Raw genomic sequence first — 23,055 nt, 5'->3', positions numbered from 1 at the left:
CCTTGTGAGCTAATGCCTTGAAACTTGTAGTCACTAGACAACTTGCTCAAACTTTCTTGCATGAGATCCATCTGTTGTTGCTTCACAAGATCATCGATTTTGAGGGTTAAAACCTTCAACGCCTCAGTCACATTAATCAATTGGTTCCTAAGTTCATTAACTTCTTCTTGATTTGCCATTATCTTCTTAGCTTTCCTTTTTCGAGCGATTAGTTTTTCGAAAAGTTGAACTTGAATAAAAAGGTTGTCTTTGATCAAACGCCCTTCCTTTCTTGACCACGCATTGTAAATTAAACCATTTTTGTTTTAATGACTTGACTCAAATTGACTTTGACTTTACGGGTTTAGAAAAAGAAAAAAGCAAAAATAAGGTGTATATTTTTGGGAATTAAGTATAGGGTTCAAACAAGTGGTTTTAATTGGAGGATTAATATTCGCATACACGATTGTCTTAGACATGGTCAAAGTGTGCATACATATTAGTGTGTGCTTTATATGGTGAGTGCAAGTGACATGCTTTGACTCTTGTGTAAGACCATGGGACTTAGTGCCTAGACTCGATTAAGGACTTGACACGGTATTATTATTAATAAAAATTAACCGAATTGATTAGCAAGCTGTTCAATTAGACACAAAGTGATGACTCGAGCAATAAACCGAACTGTCGCCAAAACGACAGGACTGGCGCCTCTCTTTGCAGTGTAGCGCCAGACGACAAGACTGTCGCCAGGCGCTGCACTCCACAGAGTGGCGCTGCAGTCTAAATCTCGGCGCCATTACTGGAACGTTTATTTGGAACTGCTTTCGGTATTATTACTCTACAGGGTATGCCTAAAGTCGTACTAAGTCAACTCTGATAAAATTATTAGACTTTAATTACTCAAATTAATTAATTAATTAGGCAAAGTTCTTTTAGTCATTAATCAGTTTATTTAGTCTTAACACAAGTCAAACAAACGGTTAAGAAAAAATACATAGAGTATGCACAATTAGTCAAGTAGGCACAATATGATGCAATTAGTCAAAGATGGTCCATGGTTAATTGTCCGGATGCACCACGCGAAAGCCTAACCGTGAAGGGTTGGCGCGATTGGATGGGACACCATGAGTTAAGAAAAACTCGATTCCATGGTTTAGTGAATTCAACATTCTCGGATGTACCCTTTGTTGCACAGAGCGTTCAATCAGGTAGATGGAGCATGAATTCCCAAAGGGTTATATCCATATGTAGAACACATATGGGTTTCAAAAAATTGAGAAAAACTCAATCAAGAAGTAGGATCGAGCAAACAGTGCTAAAAACTGGTCGAAATTAGAACGCATATTTCTGGCTCGGTATTGGAAGAACTTGGCGCCAGCAAACAGAGGTCGGCGCCAACGATTTGGCTTTGGCGCCTGGCGACAGAAGCTGTCACCTGGCGCCAGAGTCAAATCATCGGCGCCAGACTCTGTTTTCTGACGCTAGTTCCTACATGCCTTAGCAGCTTTCTGTGCTCGATAAAATTTTATAGTTTCGCGCAGCATTATTTCACTCCTAGTTGTGAATGATATTCTACAAATTTCCTACGTGTAAAAATCCTATATTTTAACTCATTACGGATGGCCTTTTCAATGAGATCTTTTTTATGCATATGACAATAATATTATTCAAAATTACGCATATGAAATACTTAGAACTTTTCGAGTCTCATCCACTCATTCTAAATCATTGCCGAAATAAATTTCAGGAATTAAAATAGAAATCTTCCCCAACAGAGTCGCCAAAAACTGTAGTGAATATTTCAAGCGTTATCCCTAGCTTGAACCCCACTGTGATCATACACTAACGTACGGTGACGTCCAAAGGGAAAGAAGATAGAGCAAAAGAGTCGCCAACAAGTTTTTTTAGGAACTTGTAAACCGTTCACGAGGTGAAGGTTACACCCCTTAACGATCCAGGAGATCGACAACTCCAATAGGTCTGGAACCATGACTGGTAGTTCGGGGATGAAGGTACAAATCCAACCTAAAAGAGATTGTACCTGCCCTAATAATAGGCCTCTACTTTATTCTGATCGTATTCATGTGCGCTTTCTGACTAACATGTAATCAATAGGTTTAACCCTAAACCAGTTTATCTATGTTGGTTGAATATTAATGCACAAAATAAACTATTATTGGCGATCACTTGAATTATAATCAAATTAACCCTAAACAAGATTATTAATTATCTTATTAAGCGTGAGTACAAGTACCAATTCCCTTTAAACATGCATAAAAGGCGTGATCAAGCAATAAATAAAAATATAAATCAAGCAACATAATAATCATCATAACAATAATTATAACAATTATAAAAATCATCATAATTAAAATAATCATGATAAAGCATAATAATAGCAAGGTCTTAGGCATGATACTAACAAGATTAATAACAAACCCTAGCATGTCACAAAGCTATAAAAATCAAAGCTTTAACCCTAACATGATACTAACATGCTATTAGGAAGAAAATAGGAAGCATCACAGAAATCCTAATAAACATATTTGATATTAGAAATTATAGTTGTTACCCTAAACATGATACTAGGAAGATCAAAACGCCCTAACATTACACTAGGAATCATAATAACAACCTAGACATGATTTCTAAGAACCATAAAATCAATAAATCAATTAAAGCACTTACTTGGATGCCTCGTACCTCTTTCTAATAACAAAATACACGCGTTAGTAATTTCAAGGAAAATAATAAAATAAACAATTAAATTAAATAATTGAAATAGAGATTTGGGACCAAACACTCATAAATTAAAACCTTTCATGTCTAGGGCGAAGGCAACTTCGAACTTGGCTAGGTGTTTCTAAATGTTGTGAATGCGGAATTTTGTATGCAAAATGCTAATTAAGAAAAGAGAGAGAGAGAGAGTAATCAAGAGATTCTTGATAAGAGTTGGTGATTGAAAACGGAGATTTTAGGAGGCTATTTATAGGGAAAATAAGCCAAACGAATAGAAAAAACAAATCAGAGTTTCGAAGAGAATAAAACAGGATAGCGCCAGACGCTGGACATTAGCGCCAGGCGCTAAGGCTGGCGCCAAGCATTGTCGTCAGGCGCTAATCCTGTCGTCAGGCGCTAGTAATTCATTTCACGCGTTTTCTTAATTTTGATAAAATTTAGCCGTACAGAAGGGCAAAATCGTATTTTCCTTAAAAACACTTCTTTTATTCTGATTAAAACTCCAAAAAGTCAAATAAAGTCAATTTATCAATGCTAATTGAATTAGGAATGAAAAGAACCTTCTAGAAGAATCTAGAAGACTAAAATCAATTCTAATTGCATTAGGAATAATAAATCAATATTAGCCCCTCCTCTAGATCATTGGGCCGCACATAAATATCAAACCAGGACCAGTTTAGTAATTTGGCCATAACTTCCTCATTATTCATCGGAATTGGGCTTATAATATATCGTTGGAAAGCTCTTTTCGAACCCCATCCAAATACACTATTATTGGACCCTTGCCATGGACATAACCAAACTGGATTGGCTGTTTTCTTAAAATAGGTTTTCAAAAAAAAGAGAAACAAAAGAATTAAAAACTATCCGCAACACTAGACTTTCCACACTTTCACTTCATTCGATTATGATTCGACGTGAAAGGTACTCATCACCGGTTTTGGTTTTGGGGAGACACAAATGGGTGTCTACAGCAATATATTAGCAACAGTGTGCGGCAGAGAACTTCGGGAGAGTTTATGGCGATTGGCCAAAAGGCAGATGAGTCTCTAAGGGAATACATTAGGAGATTTAATAATGAGGCCAATATCCCGAAGTTACAGCAAGAGATAGCGGTTATGGCGTTGATGAATGGCCTTAACGACTTAGAGTTTAAGAGGTACTTAACCAGGAAGAATCAGCCGACATTGGCAGCAGCTTTTAACAAAGCTCATGATTATATAAAGAGTGAAGAACTGATGAAAACAAGTAGCCGAGTTGGCTCAGCCGATAGAATTCATCCTATATCGGATTGAGGATCATCAGGAGGAGGAAGGCCGAGGAATCCGGCCCCAGTAAGGGGAGGAAGTCGTCAAGAGGTCAGAAGCACCAAAGCACCAATGCGGTACAGTTCGTACATACCGCTAAATGCACCAAGGGCTGCAATATATTCTGTGAACCAGAACCGAGAATGATGGGTAAGGCCCATACCGATGAAGGCAAAAGGAAGGGATGCGAAAAAATATTGTATATTTCACCGAGATGTGGGACATTATACTGAAGACTATACACATTTAAAAGATAATATTGAAAAACTGATAAGAATGGGTCATTTGGCTTAGTATCGGCTGCATGCAGGGGGAAATCAGACACCACCGTATCGGCAGCCGGAGCGCCAGCAAATAGAAGGTAGGCCAGAGAGGCAAAGGCAAGTAAGTCGGCAGGGGGATAGTGGGAAACCACCCTTGTCTGTTGGAAAAAGAGTTCATGTGATAACTGGTGGGCCGGTTCACGGAGGTATGATAAGTGGGGCACGGAAACACCTATCAGAGCATCGACACATCGTTAATGCCTTAGATGGTAATGATCTCCCCTGTCCATTTGAGATACCGGATGTAGTGTTTACAAAGGAAGATGCAAGGGGAATAGTTTTCCCACATGATGACCCCCTGGTACTAATAGCTAAAATTAATGGGGCAGATGTAAAAAGAGTCTTGGTGGATAGGGGAAGCTCAGCTAATGTCTTGTTTATGCAGGCATTTAATGAACTGATGATATGAAGACAATACCTAACGCCGGTATCTTACCCTGTAATTGTGTTTAGCGATTCAACGGTGAGACCAGAGGGAAGTATAGTTCTCCCAGTTAGGTTCGGAGATGGAATAATGGCAAGGGATGCAATGGCTGAATTTCTGGTAGTAGACGTGCCATCGGTGTACAGTGGGATTATTGAAAGACCGATAATTCATAACATACAGGCAGTGGTATTAACTTACCACCTAACCATTGCCTATGTGTCAAATTTGGGAAATGTGGAAAAAGTGCACGGCGGACAAGTGATGGCGAAATCATGCTATGTCACGTCTCTAAAAAATCCGGTGCAAATGGGCCGATAGCAAATAATCCAAAGAGGGAAATGGAACCAACGGTGTGAGACTTGTCCATGGAGAATTTTGATGCAAGGCCGGAAACTATGCTGAGGCCATCACCGGGAGGAGAGACAGTGCAGATTGAACTCCAACCAGGGAATCCAAGTCGGACAGTGAAGGTTGGGGCCGATATGGATGTCAAAATGAGATGTCATCTCATTAGCCTGCTGAGAGAAAATGCAGATGTGTTCGCGTTTTCGGAAAATGAGATGCCTGGAATACGCCCTGAAGTAATGGAGCACAAGCTTAATGTGGATCGGAAGTTTAGGCCGATAAGGCAAAAGAAGCGTAACTTCTCGACAGATAAAATAGAGGCAATACAAGTAGAAGTCAATAAGCTCTTAACGGCAGGATTCATAGAACCATGTACTTACCCAGAGTGGTTGGAAACGTAGTAATGGTGAGAAAACCGACTGGAAAATGGTGGATGTGTGTGGATTTTACAGACTTGAATAAAGCTTGCCCAAAAGACTGCTATCCGTTGCCTCGGATAGACAGATTGGTGGATTCAACCTCAGGCCATGAGATGCCAAGATTTCTGGATGCATTCTCGGGATATCATCAAGTAAGCCTTCACGAATTAGACAGGCCTAAAATGGCGTTTATCACGAACGACGGGGTATATTGTTATAAGGCAATGCCGTTTTGGTTAAAATGCTGGAGCAACATACCAAAAGTTAGTTGATAAAATCCTTGAAAAGTAGAAGGGGTGTAATGTGGAGGTATATGTGGATGATACGATAGTGAAGAGTAAGGTGAAAAAGGACCACATAGCTGATTTGAAGGAAACCTTTTCTACTTTGCGGCAGTATCTAATGAAGCTCAACCCGGAAAAATGTGTGTTTGGGGCTCGGTCTGGAAAGTTCTTGGGGTTTATGGTAAGTGAACGGGGCATTGATGCGAATCCAGACAAGGTAAACGCCATCCTAGAGATGAAGCAGCCCAAAACAATTTGAGATATACAGAGGCTGACAGGTAGAATGGCAGGATTGACGCGCTTTATTAGCAAATATGCGGATAAAGTACTCCCATTTTTTGTGGTTTTATGGTAGAACAAAACATTTGAGTGGGGAAAAGATCAAGCTGATGCATTGGAAGTTCTATGAAATCATTTAAGGTCTCTCACGACAGTGGCTCGGCCGGAACAAGGGGAACATTTACAGTTATATATATCGGCATCTCCAAAGACTGTCGCCGCAGCTTTGCTAGTTAAAAGGGTAACGCAACAAATGCCGATATATTTTGTCAGTCATGTCTTGAATGCTGCTGAGCGACGATACCCCGTAATAGAAAAAATGGCACTTGATGTGGTCATTACCGCCATAAAGCTGCGACCCTATTTGATGCTCATCCGATAGAGATCCTAAAGAACCATCCTCTTGAAAAATCATTGCAAAAGATGGATACATCAGGAAGACTGCTGGAATGGGCTGTGGAGTTATCGGAATATGAGTTGCATTATAAACCTTGAGTATTAATTAAGGCGCAGGCCTTGTCAGATTTCATTGTAGAAACTTCCGACGATGATGAGGAAGAAGAGTTGGGACATGGCAGGTACCTGTGGATGGGTCGGCAACCTCGACATGGTCTGGAGCAGGAATTGTGATAACAGCTCCGGACGGAGAAACTTTTGAATACGCTCTGAAGTTTAAGCTCAAGGCGACCAATAACGAGGCCGAGTATAAAGCGGTGGTAGCGGGTATTCAGCTATCAAAAGCGGCAGACGCTAAGCGATTGATTCTTAAAACTAATTCACAGCTGGTATCCAGTCAGTTTAGTGGGAAGTATGAAGCACGAAAATCAGCGATGATAAAGTATCTGGAAAAAATAAATGAATTAACGTCCCAGTTGCAGCATTTTGAAGTTCAATTAGTACCAAGGGCACAAAATTCACATGCTAATTCTTTGGCTAGGTTAGCCAGCTCAAGCTTTAATGACCTGGAAAGAACCGTCATGGTGGAAGTTTTGAGGCAAAGGAGTATAGATGAATCGGTAGAACAGGTTCTCTGTGTTGAACCAGGAGGTCAATGGTACGACAAAATCCTGGCATATCTTCTGACAAGAGCATTACCAGTGGACAGAGGGGAATCCCGGAAGTTAAAGAAGGATAGCATCTGGTTCATTATATATCAAGGGCTGTTGTATAAGAGAGGATTTTCATTACCACTTCAGAGATGCATAACAGCCAATGAATCTGCAAGACTTATCGAGGAAATACATGAGGGGACTTGTGGAAATCATTTGGGTGCACGAGCTCTTTCAAGGGAAGCAATGAGAAGAGGGTACTACTGGCCGACAATGAATGAAGATGCTTCTCGTTATGTGAGAAAATGTGAGAAATGTCAAAAGTTTGCGCCGCTTTAAACCAGCCGACGAATGACCTGATGCCGATACTGAATCCAATTCCGTTTGCACAATGGGGAATGGACATAGTTAGTCCTTTTCCATCGGCAACAGGAGGGAGAAAATTCTTACTAGTCGGTATCGATTATTTCACCAAATGGATTGAGGCGGAGCCGGTAGCAAAAATATCAGCTGTAGAAGTGAAAAAGTTTATCTGGAAGAATATTTTTACTAGATTTGGCCTTCCAATGGCAATGGTCTTTGATCATGGATCTTAGTTTGACTGCAAGCTAGTAAAGGATCTGTTGGCAATGTACAAAGTCAAATTTGCATATGCAGCAGTATACCATCCCCAATCAAACGACCAAGCAGAGGTAGCAACTAAGTAAATCATAACGACTATTAAGAAGAAAATCGAAGATGCAAAGGGGTTGTGGGCAGACTTAATCCCTGAAGATTTATTGGCAAACCAAACAACAAGTAGAGAAGCAACAGGAGAATCTCCTTTTAACCAGGTTTTCAAGACAGAAGTTGTAATACCGACGGAAGTTGGTTTGCCGACATTCAGAATACAGCATTACTGCGAAGAGCAGAATGATCTATTGTTAAGACAACAGTTAGATTTTTTGCCAGAATTGAGAGAAAAGGCGGCAGTTAAATCGGTTTCTTACAAGGAAAGAATGTCAAGAGCCTACAACAAAAGAGTCAATCATCGACCATTGGCTATCAGAGATTTAGTGTTGCAAAGAACAGGGGCAACAGGAAAGGGGAATGAAGACGGAAAGTTAACGACTAACTGGGAAGGGCCATACCGAATAAGAGACATGGTAATGCAAGGGTCGTATTATCTAGAAACACCAGAAGGAAAAACACTAAAGAACGTCTGGAATACATCAGTTCTTAAAAAATAATTTGTTTAGGATAAGTAATATGTCATCTCATAAAAACAAGTATTAATGAGATGACTTGTATGTAATATTGGCTATGAATAAAAGCAAATACATTGCTTGGTATCTTATAATACGTGTGCAAATATAAGGCATCCTCCACTTAACAGACCACCGTTAAGTGGACGAACAGCTAAAAACCGCTTCCGTGAAATTAACGCACTTGCAACCTGATCAGTTGTATTTGTTAATTCGCGAGGTTGCTGGTTCGACATGTAATCTCGGTTTAATCACTGTATGGTATATGCCGATATGAGGCACAACCATGAAAGTGATCGCTAATAAGGGTACTTGTCTAGCTATAAAAATAGCTCCGCAAGTGACCAGTGAATTACGTCGAAACAACAACTAAAAGCCTAGAGTAAGCCTCAAGTACATGCATCTAGCAGATAAGATGCTTGTACTAAGTGGGGGGGGAGAAGGGGTTGTACCCTAAGAATTGCAACCTATAATCTATAGGAAAAAATCGTGATTTGTTAATAGCAACATTTGGGTTTGCAGATAATTAAAAATGAAAATTATTACTGAATCGTTGAATGTTTTAGCAAAGCAGTAAAACGTGCATATGAGTCTGATAAAGTTGGAATAGATGCAATCATAACATCATTTGAAATCGCGTAAATATAGCATAAGTATACTAGAGTTATATAAACATTACATATTGTAGAAAGGATAATAAGTCTTTTAGCAAAGCAAAGTTAAAAAAAAAGTGAAGAAAGTGACAATCGACAGGCACCACCACAAAAGGGTATATGTCGATAATACAGCATTGTCAAAAGCACGAAGATAAAAATGCAGGTTAAAGTAGATAAGGCCCTATTACGTAAGAGCCGCAAGATGACACTGGTGATGAATGCCCGCCCCTTCAAGCCTGTTTGTTCTTAGGCTCAGGAGAGTCCAGGATGCTGGGGTTAGAAAGGCCGACATCAGCAGAAGGGATGAGATTAAAAATTTCCTCATCTGAGAACTTTTGTTGTTTAAATCCAAAAGGTATTTTATAAGCATCGTTCTCAAACACCTTCTCCATATTGGCCCAATCATCCTTCTTCAGGCCGATAGCATGTGCGGCACATCTCTTAGCAGTGGTCCATTCGGCATCAAAACGATCATGGAGCCTGGTGCAGAATTCCGTCGACGTCACATAACGGCCTATGGCTCTCTAACGTACCCCAGACTTGTCGGCTTCCATTTTTTGAATCTTAGTTTCCAGGTCGCTAATGGTTGCCCTGGCGTTAGAAAGATCATTTTGCACGGCAGAAAGCTGGTTGGCGGCGGCACTCTTCTCCTCTAGCTGAGATTTCAGGTTCTTTATTTCTTCTTTGAGACTCTTTACGGTGCTAACCTTCTCGCGTAAAGGTTTTAGCTCAGCATCATCTTTGGCTTTAATCAGCTTAATGTCGTCAAGGGCCTTCTCGGCATTCTTAAGGGCCGTCTCCAAAGATTGTTTGTTGGATATGCTTTGGTAATGCTGCTCCTGATAAAACCTGTACACTTCAACCAACTTTGTCCCAGAAGCAACGGCCTATTAAAAAAAAAAACCCTATTTTAAAGTTAATATAAACTTATAACGGTAGAAAACGTACACACAAGCTGGTAAAGTAGAATAGATAAACAACACCCAAATGCGCACCTTCATCAAGTCATGCATATGCTGAGCAGCGACAGGACCGATAAGGCCTAATGGCCTGTCAAGTGGGGTGGCTACATTTCGGAGAAGCCGATATCCCAGGTTTTCACCCCGGAGTGGATCATCAGCAAATATAGACTCATTTCGGAATACGTCCATTTCGGGTTGCCATCGATCAGGAGAACGACCCTCCGGAGCTTTAACCCTCCTTAAAATCTCGTCCGGAATCTTGCCCTCAAGCCGTTTGATCCATTGATCGCCGCGATAGGTGATGCCGAGAGTGCTCACGTCAGAGCCAACAAGTCCGACTTGTGGAGGCTCGACAGAGGCCGAAACTAGTACTTAAGCAGGACGAGGAGAGAGTGTAAGATCTTCAACCATCATCTCACTCGCATTAACGTTGGTTGTCGGCACGGCCGAGTTGACCACCTTTTAAAGATCAGAACTCTTAGGAGGTGAAGGGGGATGCTTTTCTTGAGTATCGGCCCTAGAACGCTTGGAGGCCTGCTCATCCTCTTTCCTTGTTGAAACGGCGGCAGCACTGCCGCCACGTCTGTTTCCGAGTGAAGTTAGGCGCCGGTTTCTCCTAGTGTTCTCGTCAGCCATCTCTTTGGATCTTCTTTTAGGATTTCGGGTAGGGGCGCGTGAACAGAAAGACACAAGAGTGTCCAAAGCCGGTCTAGGAGATGGAGGGCAACGAGAAATCACCCTTTTGCCGTCTTGATAACCCAAGGGCCTTCTTTTCTAAATTCTTTGAACCTATGAAAACCAAAAGGTGTTAAAACAATTCTTTTTTTATAAAAAAACAACAACAAGAAGGCAAGAAGTAGAGGCCGATAAGCATACAGATAGCAACTCATTAGGCAATTATCATTAGAAAACAGCAAATGTAGTAAAGTACAAATAAGTAATAACAATGTATTGTGATAATAATAATATGCAGGGTAAGTACCATAAGGGTTAGTCCAGCATAGACCGACATAAGATAGCGGTGCGTTGCCCAGAATATATTTAACATTTGGCAGCCACACTTTGGGAACAACCTGGGTTTTTCCACCGCCAACATTCACCCTAACGGCACCAAAGTAATCAAAAGCTCTTTGCTCATGAGGGCCTAGGTCCCTTTCGGCGATATGACCGAAACGGGGATGAGGCTGAAAGAATGTCCTCCGAATAGGAAAGTCATTCGGAACACTCATAAAGAAGAATTTGTCTTGCCAGCCTTTGCAGCCTGATAACTTTGGATTTACGGTAAACTTATGAGAGGCTGTATATAACGACCACCAGCCCTCTGATTGTCCATCACGTTTCAGGGTTATTAGCCTCTTGAATAAGTTCAGGGTTAGCGGAAAGTTCTTAAATAACAAAACCCAAACGAGCGCGACAACAGCGCGAATTGTAGGAGGAGTAACCTGCACCAAGCACACATTCCAAGCCCTACGAATTTTTGCAATAAAAGGATGTAGAGGGAAGCGGAGGCCGAATTCAAAGTTCTTCGCATAAATGGCCACATGGCCGTCAGGGAAATCAAGAACAGTTGCAGATGGCGGCGGGAGTTTGAGTTCGTACCCATCCGGCAAACAATAGAATATTTTTCTTTTCGACAATATTCCTTCTCCTAAGCTAATTGCAGCCAACTGTCACTAATGGTAGCTTCAGCCACTTTGCTGTTAGATGACAAAATAAGAGGTTGCTGATAATCAGCTTCATCGGTCTCAGAGTTATACTATTCATCTAAACTTTCCTCATGGGTAACCTGGGCCATGAGATCAATCATTTCGTCCCTCTCAGGGCTTTCGACATCTTCACCCTGATTTACTTCTTCCCTAGTTTCGACTTCATCATTTAGTACAGATCTAATGGTCGAATCATGAACTGGAGATTTTGAACCTCTCTCAAATTCAGAACTGAAGGAACTTATCACCTGTGCCTGCCCAGGCCTCTTACATGGCTCAACCCTAAAGCTCAGTTCGGCCCTAACACTAGGCTCGGCCATACCTAGGGATGAAAGTAATTCGGATTAAAACCGAACCAAACCGAATTACTTTTTTGAATTCGGATTGGATCGGATTGGAAAAATTAAAAAATATGGATTACGGATTGGATTCGGTTTGGGGTTTAAAAAAACCGAAAATCGAATTACGAACCGAATTTCGACCCAATACTTTAAGCCCATTTTCTTTTTTAAAGTATCCAACTACTTTCCCCTTTCATATATAAATTTAAAAAAAGAACCTAATTCTCAAATCTCCTTTCTCAATATCTTACTCTCTCACAAAGAATGTAGTTAACAAGAAATGATTGTAGGAACTTTCGAGTAAAGTTCGAGTTTCGGATTTGAATGTTGCAAAAGAAGGGAATAAATTTCGGTTTGGATTGGATTCTAATTTGAAAAACCGAATTAATTCGGTTTGGATTGGATTGGATTGAATCTTAATTCGGTTTAGATTCGGATTGAGATTTCCAAAACCGAATTAATTCGGATTGTATTCGGTTTTGGCTATAATCCAAACCGCAAACCGAACTTTCACTCCTAGCCATACCGTCTGCAACTTGAGGCTAATAACTAGTCTGTTTTACCCTTGGCATGGTCGAAGTCTTAATATGAATATTTTCAACGTTGGTATCGTATTGGTCAATATCAGGTTTGTCAGCAAAACTTCGCAAATGGTATCGGACGCTAACTGGTTCAACGTCAAGAATCTCAACTTCCTCAGGAATATTGGGGTTAGTGGGGCGTCGTTCCCTTTCACAATCTGCTAATATTTTGTGGCGGTAAAATGCCTCTTTTTGTTCTTTCTCAGATAACGACTGAAAAGGGTCGTCAATGTTATCAGACAGAGATGAGGTACCCCCTTTATTGTGGCCGAGATCTTTTCCCAAAGTCTGCCTAATAAGACAACGCCTAACAGTGCTAAGGGTAGGTTGTTCTTCCTCAATACTACTACCGGACATCTAAAACACCAACTAAAAGACTAAAAAAAAAAAAAGAGAGCGAATATATTCCAAAACATGCAAATTGAAATTGAAATCTGTAAAATACCTTAAATTACTCGACTGCAGCGACGACGCGAAGTAAACCTGTTGACGCTTCAACAATACAATAAATCCAACAAAACCAATTGCTCCCAGAAGTTACGATGGCTGCGCAGAGGTTACAAATATCTCTCAGAAAAATCGCTCAAGAACTTGAGTTTTTGCGAGAATAATGAAGGAAAATGAAAAATGAAATAAAAAGGGAAGTTAAAAAGGTGATGTTTGATGTGACACGCTGCCAGAAATCACACGGCTAGGGCGACTTTGAAATTCGAAAACTTATTCGTCGGATTGGCGACGCGTGTCATGCAACTGTGTAATTTTCCCGCTCAAAAATTTCAGCAGTCACTATATAAACGTTTGGCTTCCCAATTAAGCAATCAAAGACCTTGTCTGCAAACGGCAAACAAGGTCACTAGGAGGTGAAAACAGAGTTTTATTTAATTTTTTTTCGTCCCCCATAATTAACTTTAATTCAGTAAATCTTGTCTTCAAACGGCAAACAAGGTCACTGGGGGAAACGGAGTTTTTTCGTCCTCCATAATTAATTTTTTTTCAGTAGACCTTGTCTGCAAACGCCAAACAAGGTCTCTGGGGGGAACGGAGTTTTTTCGTCCCCCATAATTAATTTTTATATAGTAGACCTTGGCTGCAAACGGCAAACAAGGTCACTGGGGGGCGGAGTTTTATCGTCCCCCGTAATTAATTTTAATTCAGTAGACCTTGTCTGCTAACGACAAAAAAGGTCACTAGGGGGGAAAACGGAGTTTTTTTCGTCTTAATTTTTATTTAGTAGACCTTGTCTTCAAACACCAAACAAGGTCACTGGGGGAAAACGGAGTTTTTTCATCCTCCATTATTATTTTTTATTCAGTAGACCTTGTCTGCAAACGGCAAACAAGGTCACTATGGGGGAAAATAGAGTTTCTTTTGTCCCCCATAATTAATTTTTATACAGTAGACCTTGTCTGCGAACGACAAACAAGGTCACTGGGGGGAAACAGAGTTTTTTCGTCCCCCAAAATTAATTTTAATTTAGTAGACCTTGTCTGCAAACGGCAAACAAGGTAACTGAGGAAAACGGAGTTATTTCATCCCCCATAATTTTATTTTTATACGGTAGACCTTGTCTGCAAACGGCAAATAAGGTCATTGGGGGGAAAACGGAGTTTTTTCGTCCCCCATAATTAATTTTTATTCAGTAGACCTTGTCTGCAAACGATAAACAAGGTCACTGGGGTGGGGGGGAAACGGAGCTTTTTCGTCCCCCATTATTAATTTTTATTCAGTAGACCTTGTCTGCAAACGGCAAACAAGGTCACTGGGGGGAAAACGGATTTTTTTTATCCCCCATAAATATTTTTTATCCAGTAGACCTTGTCTGCAAACGACAAACAAGGTCACTAGGGGGGAAACAGAGTTTTTTTCGTCCCCCATAATTAATTTTTATTCAGTAGACCTTGTCTGCAAACGGTAAACAAGGTCAATGGGGGGAAACGGAGTTTTTTCGACCCCCGTTATTAATTTTTATTTAGTAGACCTTGTCTGCAAACAGCAAACAAGGTCACTGGGGGGAAACGGATTTTTTTCGTCCCTCATAATTAATATTTATACAGTAAACCTTGTCTACAAATGGCAAACAAGGTCGCTGGGGGAAAAACGGAGTTTTTGACCATACATACCACCAATTTAAAGCTTCAATACCTAACAACATATGCCAGAAGTCATCCTAAACATTAAAGTAGATCACAGAAGAAAAATGCTCGACAGAGTGCAAGAAACAAATATACAGTTTCACATCACCTTCTAGTAAAGTGAGAACGTTGATCTTCAATCTAACGTCTTCACTTGGGGAGCTAGTTGTATGGGGAGATACTGAATAAGGGTCGATAATGTAAGAAAGGACGGTATCTTAAGCGGGTTCGGGTTCTCAGCAACTTTCAAACATATCGGCAATTACACAAAAGGCAGACATATCGGCTTGTCAGCGACCGACACGTGTTGTCAGCAACTTGACACCTGGCGCAAGTTGGTTTGCATGCCATGCAGCCACCTGTCACTTAATCAAGATATAAATAATCAGGTTTTACCTCATAGTTAAGGTAGCATTTATTACTCTCTCTATTCTCTCTCTCTTCTTCTTATCTTCTTCAAACACTTTCTGACTTTGTCATCGGAGTGGTTATCCCCAGATCCACCTCGGGGTTAGCTAATCTTTGTTCTTTGTGTAGGTTCTCTTCTGGCCGATAGGAGCTTAACGGGTTGCATACTTGAGCTTTGGATCTTGGAGTCGGGTTGTCGGATCCTTGCAGGAACAGGTGGTTACATGTGTCGGTTGATGCGTGAGTGAAGGATGAGCTGTGGTTGTGAGATGTGGGGGGGTCTGGTTGCTTGGTGTATTGGAGGTGAATGGTGTTTTGGGTAGATGGTGTGGCAGCAGGGGCTTCTGCAATTGTGTGAGGGAGTGAGAAGTTTGGTTTGCTTCGGTGTGGTGGAGGTTAAGAAAGATTAGAGAGGGAGAGAGCGGTGTAGGATAAGGGGCAGTAGGTAGGTGGAAGAATATGGCTTGGGAATTCAGCTTGGACCTCGAACTTGAATAACTTAAAACTTGAACCTCAATCCGAAGCAATCTTACACACACAAAGAAAAATGAAAATAAATAAAATAAATAGAAAATAAGAGAAATAAAACTAAACTAATAAAAATTAAACAAAAACTATACAAGCAAATAATGTAAAATAAAATAAGAAATAAACCACAAACTAAATAAAACTATGAAAGTGACAAGAAAAAGAACGAAATAAAATAAATCCAAAGCAAATAAAATACAAAAATAAACTAGAAACCAATTAAATAAAGAAATTAAATTAACACATACTAAAACTAAGAAATAAACTAGAAACATTATTTAAAAGAAAACAAGAGAATAAAAAGGAAAAAAAGATAAATAAACACGAAAAAGAACCTAAACACTATCACTAAGAATGACATAAATGTCACTCATCACCCACGTTCGGGGACAAGCGAACCATTTACAGCCTACGTTCGGGGACAAGCGAACCATCTACAGCCCATGTTTGGGGACAAGCGAACCATCTACAGCCTACGTTCAGGGACAATTGAACCAACTACAGCCCACGTTCGGGGACAATCGAACCATCATCATTTTAGTGATCATCTCCCAAGCGAAGAAGATTCACGGCGCAAGGTTCTCGATACACAGAGACTTACAATTTCATCATCGGACAAGTTTTTTCTCAAGCATGGAAAATTGTCGGTCGTTGCCACCTCTCAAAGCGAAGAAGTCAGCGATTATATCATCTATCGACTTTATTAAAGCATGGAAAGTATCTCAACAAACATCATTTGGTGGATTTCTTCAAGCATAGAAAACTGTCAAATTCATCTATCAACTTTCCTCAAGCATGGAAAGTAACTCAACAAACATCATCCGGTGGATTTCTTCAAGCATAGAAAACTGCCAAATTCATCTGTCGACTTTACTCAGTCATGGAAAGTATCTCAACAGACATCATCCGGTGGATTTCTTCAAGCATAGAAACCCACTAAACTCATTTGTCAACGATACACTGGTGTCAGATAAGCATTATATCCCTTTACTCTTTTATCTATAGAAATAAGATTTTTTTGCAGGTATCGGTGTATAAAGAGTGATTTAGGATCGCACAACGTATTAAATCACTCTCCGTCCCTATTGACGACTTTGACTATTGTTTTCGAAACTGGTGTTTCTACAAACTCAGTCAAAGTGGGGACTTCTGTAGAAACCTAAATATGTCTCCCCAAAACCAAACTCGATCTTTCACCACCATTATTGGTTGGGTTGAGTATTTAATCCCGGGAGTGCTTAAAATCTATAATCTATCAAACTCAATTTACAAAATAGTCAACGGATCAGTCCTAATGATTAGTTAAAGCATAGTCCAAATTATATTTTTGGTCCGAACCCTTTTTATTAATTTCATATTATTTATTAATTAAGCCCAATTAATGAATAATAAACCTAAATACTCCGAAATTATGAAACGACACTTAAAAAATGCTGAGCGTAATTAGGGTTAAAATGAATCTGGACGTAAAATGGAAAAAAGTCCACCGTGTCACGGCATCATGTGCCACGCCACGGTGGAATTTTCCGCGTCGCGGTATACTTTGCCGTGTCACGGTGCACATACCGTGACACGGGAAACTTCCGTGTTTTCTCCGCGTCCCTTCTTTTACGCGTTTTACCCCAGCTAATCATTTTAGGGTAAACAGTGTCCTGCGTCACAATATTCTATGCCATGTCGTGGCATTCTGTTGCGTGTTGCGGCAATTTCTCCCGTGCCACGGCACCCTAGAATTAGGGTTTTATCTTTTTAGGGTTCCATGTGTTCCCTCTACTCATTTTCTCTGTAAATACCCCCCTCATTTCTGCAGTTCAGGGCATCAATTAATTATCTCTTCTCTCTTCTATGCTCTAGCCTAAACACTAGCCTACCTTATTCTTCAAAAATACTTCCTTTAAGCACTCCAAGGAGTCCGTACTTTACCCGAGGTTCCATCCTTAAACCAAGGTGTGAAAGGTAGAACTGTTTGAGGGTTTGGCGCCAAATTAACTCTATTTAATTTAATTTTAATTATTGTTTTATTTATTTCCTAGCTTGAAATTACTAACTCGTTAATTGTTTTAATGTTTTATAGTTGCAAGCAAGCAAAATCAAAGTAAGCAATCATGTTCCTTTTATTTCTATTATTTTTCTCACGATTTTATATTGTTGGATCATTGTTAAATTGCATCAAATATTAATGTTTATTTTATTATATATTTATTGATCACCATATTGCATGTATAAAGGGAATATGTAATTGAAAATTACAGCTAATAAGATAATTTGGACAACCAGTTAGGTTCCTTTTTAATCTTGTTATTAAATCAAGTTATCATATCACAATATTTTAGAATTATATGTTGCATTAATATTCAACCAATTTAGCGTAATAATAGTTTGGAGCGAATTGAATATTTGTTTGCATGCCTTTGAGATCGCAGGAATCACTTTTCACAATAAGAATCCAGTAGAGGCCAATACATGCGAATGTGACTTTATGACTCACTTCGTACCATCATCCCCGATCCTCCTCGTGGTTCCGAACCATATGGAGTTAGTAATCTCATGGATTATGGATGGGGTGTATCCTTCACGGGTCAATCGTTGTTGTCTTTCGTTGTTCCTTATCGTGGATGCCTTAAATGATCCCTGAACGATTTACAAATTCCTTAAAAACTTGTTGGCAGCTCCCTACTTTCCTTGTCCCTAATCGTATATATCAATTCCCATTTCCTATGAGTGTCAAGCATATTCACACATGCTTTAACGTAGGCGCATTTCAAACGACGCCTAAAATCACCATCTTGATTTGTTACGCTTTAGATTTTTTTTTTTTTTAAAAAAAAAAATCCTCAAATGAATAATCAAAAGAGAATTATTGTACATGCATGGTTATCATTATTTATGTTTTTCTATTTCCTTTTTTCTTAAAACTTCCATGAAAACTTACTATATATACATACATATATTCAAAGCAGTTAAAAACTACTGCCAAAGTTTCTCCCACTTTCTTTATATAATTAATTTAATCCCTAATTTCCTTAACCTCTTTTTCCCTCTTTTTCCACTAAAAACAACAAAAGGTTTAATTTGTAACACAATGATCAATTAGCTTCCAACCCCAAAAAATTAATGAAGGGAAGTCTGTTTAAGTTTGCATTTGCACTTGTTGAGTATCCACTATTAACAGCTGAGTCACCACTTCCTGACCCGCCCGAGTTTGAATCGGATTGTCCACAAAATTCCACTTTACTTGGAAACATCTCATCTGGTTGTTTGCCAATGGTATTAATGTAATTTCCCTTCATTGCTGATTTCCACATGCTTTCCTCAATTGAACCTACAAAATCAAATGAGAATATTAAGTAGGTAAAGGAAAGGACATACATTTTCAGCAGTAATACAAAATGGAGTAAAAACAATTTAAAGAACAGTACAATACAATATGTTATTAGTTGTACCTTAAACTTGTACGGGTTTTTTCTTTGTTACATTGTATCGCATTTTATAGGAAACCCTCCTCGTATAAGGAATATTTATCATGTTTGAACATAGAACGTCTATATATTTTCTGCATTATTTGTTAAATTTTATAGAGAATTTTTTGTATTTATTCAATGAAAGTTACTAGGAAGATTAATGCAACAAGCATAAATAGTTATATGCTAATTATTTCTTATGCCAAAAACAGATAGAAAGTGACAAATACATAATGCATGATTTGACAATGTTATACTGTGCGTTATGCCGGCAACTTCCGGACGACCATGCAATATATGTACTTATTAGTTCTTTAAGCCAACGACTAATTAAGTAGGTCACTTCTCGTCTCTAAAAATTATTCCTATTTAGACAATGATTTCAACAAAAAATAAATAAATAAATAAATAAAATAAAATAAAAGTTGAAATAGGGAAAACTTTTAGAGGCCAAATGACTACAACCTCAATTTTTCATTGAATACATCATTAAGACTTTTAATCTATTTCTAAACTAAGTTTGATCACGATTAATTACTAATGCATATTTTCAATCAACGGAAAACTAAAGATTTTAATGTTCAAACTATTGCATAATTATGCCTACTAAAAACATGTTCCGTCAAAGTGATCTGTTTATTAGAGATTATAAAACCAAACACGTGTCTGGTCAAAATGATCATCTATGACAGTAATATGCTCTTAATAAAGGCCGAAAACAATCTATTTTTAGAAACCAAACATGTGTCAGGTGAAACTAATCCATTCATTGAAAGTTATTAAACTAAACATGTGTCCAGTCCAAATGATCATATTGGATGTAATATGGTCAAAATAAAGACGGGAAACAATCCATTTTTCTAAAACGGTCCCTTTCAATCCTTAAAAGAAAATATATGTGGGAACTTTAAACTAAAACTAGCTTTAAACTTAGTTTTTTTTTTTTTTTTTTTTTTGTGCAAAGCTTAAAACTTGTTCCCTAAAGCAAAAGTATCTCAACTACAAAGGCAAGACCGAAGCCAATCGGAGGAAAAAGGACACACGTACACCATTATTATTCTATATTTAAACAATTAATAGATAACATTATACTCCATATTATGTAACTAATAAATCTCTGAACTTTATTGAGATGGTGATCTGATCTATAATTCATGTTTCAGTTTTGTACATACCATTAACTATTTCATAAGTAGTGGATTACATACATATACATTATAACCACTTTTAGCAAACATTTTCTGAATTAATCAATTTATAACTATAAGATATGATGCAAGTACTTTTCTTTATAATATAAGATACTTTAAAATAAAAGTTTTCCAAAAGAGTAACGTAAACTAAAACTTAGGATACCTCTTAAGGGAAAAAGAAACCTTAAAAAAAATAATGTAAAGAAGACAAAGATGTTAGGAAAAAAAACAGTACGTACCCTTTTGACGGTCAGACTTGCAGGGTTGCTGGTATTGTTGCTCCTGACAAACGGGCGGGTCATAACTGATTCCGGGTCCGGAATAATACCCGCCCACACCCACACCCGCGTCCGCACCCGCAGCCAATGTAGTAAAGAGTGAGAGTTCAGTACAAGTTGATGCACCAGTATCATGATCCACAATTTTATTATTGTTAATATTATAAATCATGTTACTAGTAATACTGGTAGTAGAGTCACTTCCAGTATTACTTTTTATATCATGGCCGTAAACTCGTTGTTACAGCCATGATCATAAAATTGTTGTGGCTGCATTTTGTTGTGGATTCTTTTCCTAGTCGTAAATAAATTCGACTTTTCACGATCCTCTCTCGCCTGCATAACATGCCAATGGTTCTTAACTGCATTGTCTGTTCGGCCAGGGAATAATCGCGCTATGATTGCCCATTTGTTCCCGTACATTTGTTGTGCTGTTTTTAGTCGCTCTTCTTCGTCGTCTGAGAATGGTTTCCTGTTTATCTTCGGATCGAGTTGATTGAACCACCTTAATCTGCAACTCTTCCCTACATTTTTTCGCCAACTTTGTTAGTTAACTCATGAATTAAAATATATATTTTCTGGGTTTAAATTTAGTCGTCATATTAATTTTTTTTTTTTTGAATTGAAAACTGTCTAATTTTGATATATTTAATTTTTGGTTTTTCAAAAGTTAAAAAAATTGCATGTTAGTGGTTGCTTAGTATGGCAAACTGCTGTCACTTTTAACAAATTTAGTATTAGTTATTTTCAAATAAGGTAACTAACAAACTGACCGGAACCCAACAAATCTCGTTCCAAATTAAATTAATTAAATAAATATCTTGCTATTAAAAAAAAAAAAAAAAAAAAAACTATTCAATAAACTTGGTGCTATGAGACTCAAAAGTTTAACCACTAATCAAAGTAATAATTTTTTTTCTACAATGTATCAACATAAAATAATCAAAAGAGTTGTGTACACAAAAATCGATATAAAACATGCATATACTTTCTCCATCCAAAATTAATGGTCAGATTGGTCACACTCAAAACTGTCACATAAATCATATATCATGAATGCGACAACTGAATCTAGACGAATAAATGAATTGCATGTTTTATCGATTTAAAATTTAAAAAAAATATACCTGATCTACCCTGAAGTTTCTCAGCAATGACATTCCAATTCTGAGGGCCAAACTTAAGAACAAGTTCCTTAAGTTTAGTATCTTCTGCAGGCCTCCAATGTCCTCTAGAACAAAGCTTTGAAGGCCTGCGTACATTTCTAGCAGCCACCAAAGATTCTTGACAGTTTTCGCCTTTCAACCCATCAACAGAAGAAGGCGAGGACCATATCGGAAACCCGGTGTTGGTATTCTCATGATCCTGACGGTTTGTTATGGTGTTGGTACAAAGGCAAAGGTCTAGAGCAGGGGGACTCGGATGAGTTGAGTTCGAGTTTGAGTTCAAAGAAAAGAGACTATTATTATTCATGTTTTCATCCATTAAATGGTAAATGGAATGATGAGAAAGAAAGATGAAATGGAAAAAAAAAATATAATAATAATAAGGAGAGAAAAGTAAAGAAAAGAACGGTTGAATGAAAATGAGTGAAAAAATAGAGGGTGGAAAAGAAAATATAGGAGATGAGAGATGAAGGCACACGAGTCTCTCACACTGTTTATTGTTGGGTTTTGTCTTTGTATGTCTGACTTAAGTCAGAGTTCCTCATTTTGAGACTGATTTCTGACCCACACGCCCACTCGTTACTCCCTATACTTTCTTATTGCCCAATCACTTAACTTTTGCATAAGATTATTGTCAATATTGAATATTTGTTATAAAGTTACTGTAAATTACTTTTTTCCCTATTCAAAAATACTCCCTCCGTCCAAAAATATAATGCCTCTTTTGAGCATTATTCATCACATAATAAAGGGAAAGATGCATTGTATTAACGGACGGAGAGAGTAATAACAATACAAATTTAGTTCTAAAATGATTTGTGGTCGGCTAATTAGCATGAATCGTCACGAGGAACCGTTAAGACTTTTTACCGTCCCTCAAATGCGTGTTAAAACGTACTCCCTTCGTTTTTTTTTTATATTTGCATCACTTGCAAGAGCGCGGAGTTTTAGGAGAATGAATCAATAATGTGAGTGGATGAATAATTTATTGTAATGTGGGGACCATGAAAGTGAAAGTATGTGAGAGAGTAGTGGGGATCATGAGATAGAAAAATGATAAATTCATTTGGGTGGAGGTTTAAAGTAAGAGAGAGAAATAATAAAATATAGTGTAAAGTTACTATATATAAAAGTGATGCAAATAAAAAAAAAAAAAAAAACACCCATAAAATGAAAATGATGCAAAAAAAAAATTAAATAAAAAAAAATAACGGGGGGAGTATATGTATATTTCAATTTTTAACACTT

General features: G+C 38.3%; 2 protein-coding genes across 2 annotated transcripts; one reads left to right on the top strand and one right to left on the bottom strand.

The window, feature by feature from the left end:
* Positions 1-5,523: 5,523 nt before the first annotated feature.
* On the top strand, positions 5,524-8,380 carry LOC145570886 (uncharacterized). Its single transcript, XM_081630013.1, has 4 exons — positions 5,524-5,745; positions 5,831-6,040; positions 6,681-7,448; positions 7,877-8,380. The coding sequence occupies exons 1-4, from the start codon at positions 5,524-5,526 to the stop codon at positions 8,378-8,380; spliced, it is 1,704 nt and encodes a 567-aa protein (XP_081486139.1).
* A 10,207-nt stretch (positions 8,381-18,587) lies between these two features.
* Positions 18,588-22,403, bottom strand: LOC145584708 (transcription factor CSA-like). The gene is made up of 3 exons (XM_081641518.1): positions 21,769-22,403; positions 20,603-21,165; positions 18,588-19,031 (listed from the first exon to the last, which is right to left on the bottom strand). Exons 1-2 carry the CDS (start codon positions 22,124-22,126, stop codon positions 20,858-20,860), a joined length of 666 nt encoding a protein of 221 aa, XP_081497644.1. The 5' UTR covers positions 22,127-22,403; the 3' UTR covers positions 18,588-19,031; positions 20,603-20,857.
* Positions 22,404-23,055: the final 652 nt, after the last annotated feature.

The sequence above is a fragment of the Chenopodium album genome, chromosome 2 (assembly GCF_948465745.1).
Source record: "Chenopodium album chromosome 2, dcCheAlbu1.1, whole genome shotgun sequence".
In the NCBI taxonomy this organism is placed as follows: domain Eukaryota; kingdom Viridiplantae; phylum Streptophyta; class Magnoliopsida; order Caryophyllales; family Amaranthaceae; genus Chenopodium; species Chenopodium album.
Note: the sequence above shows the minus strand (reverse complement) of the source record. Positions and strands in the feature narration are given on the sequence as shown.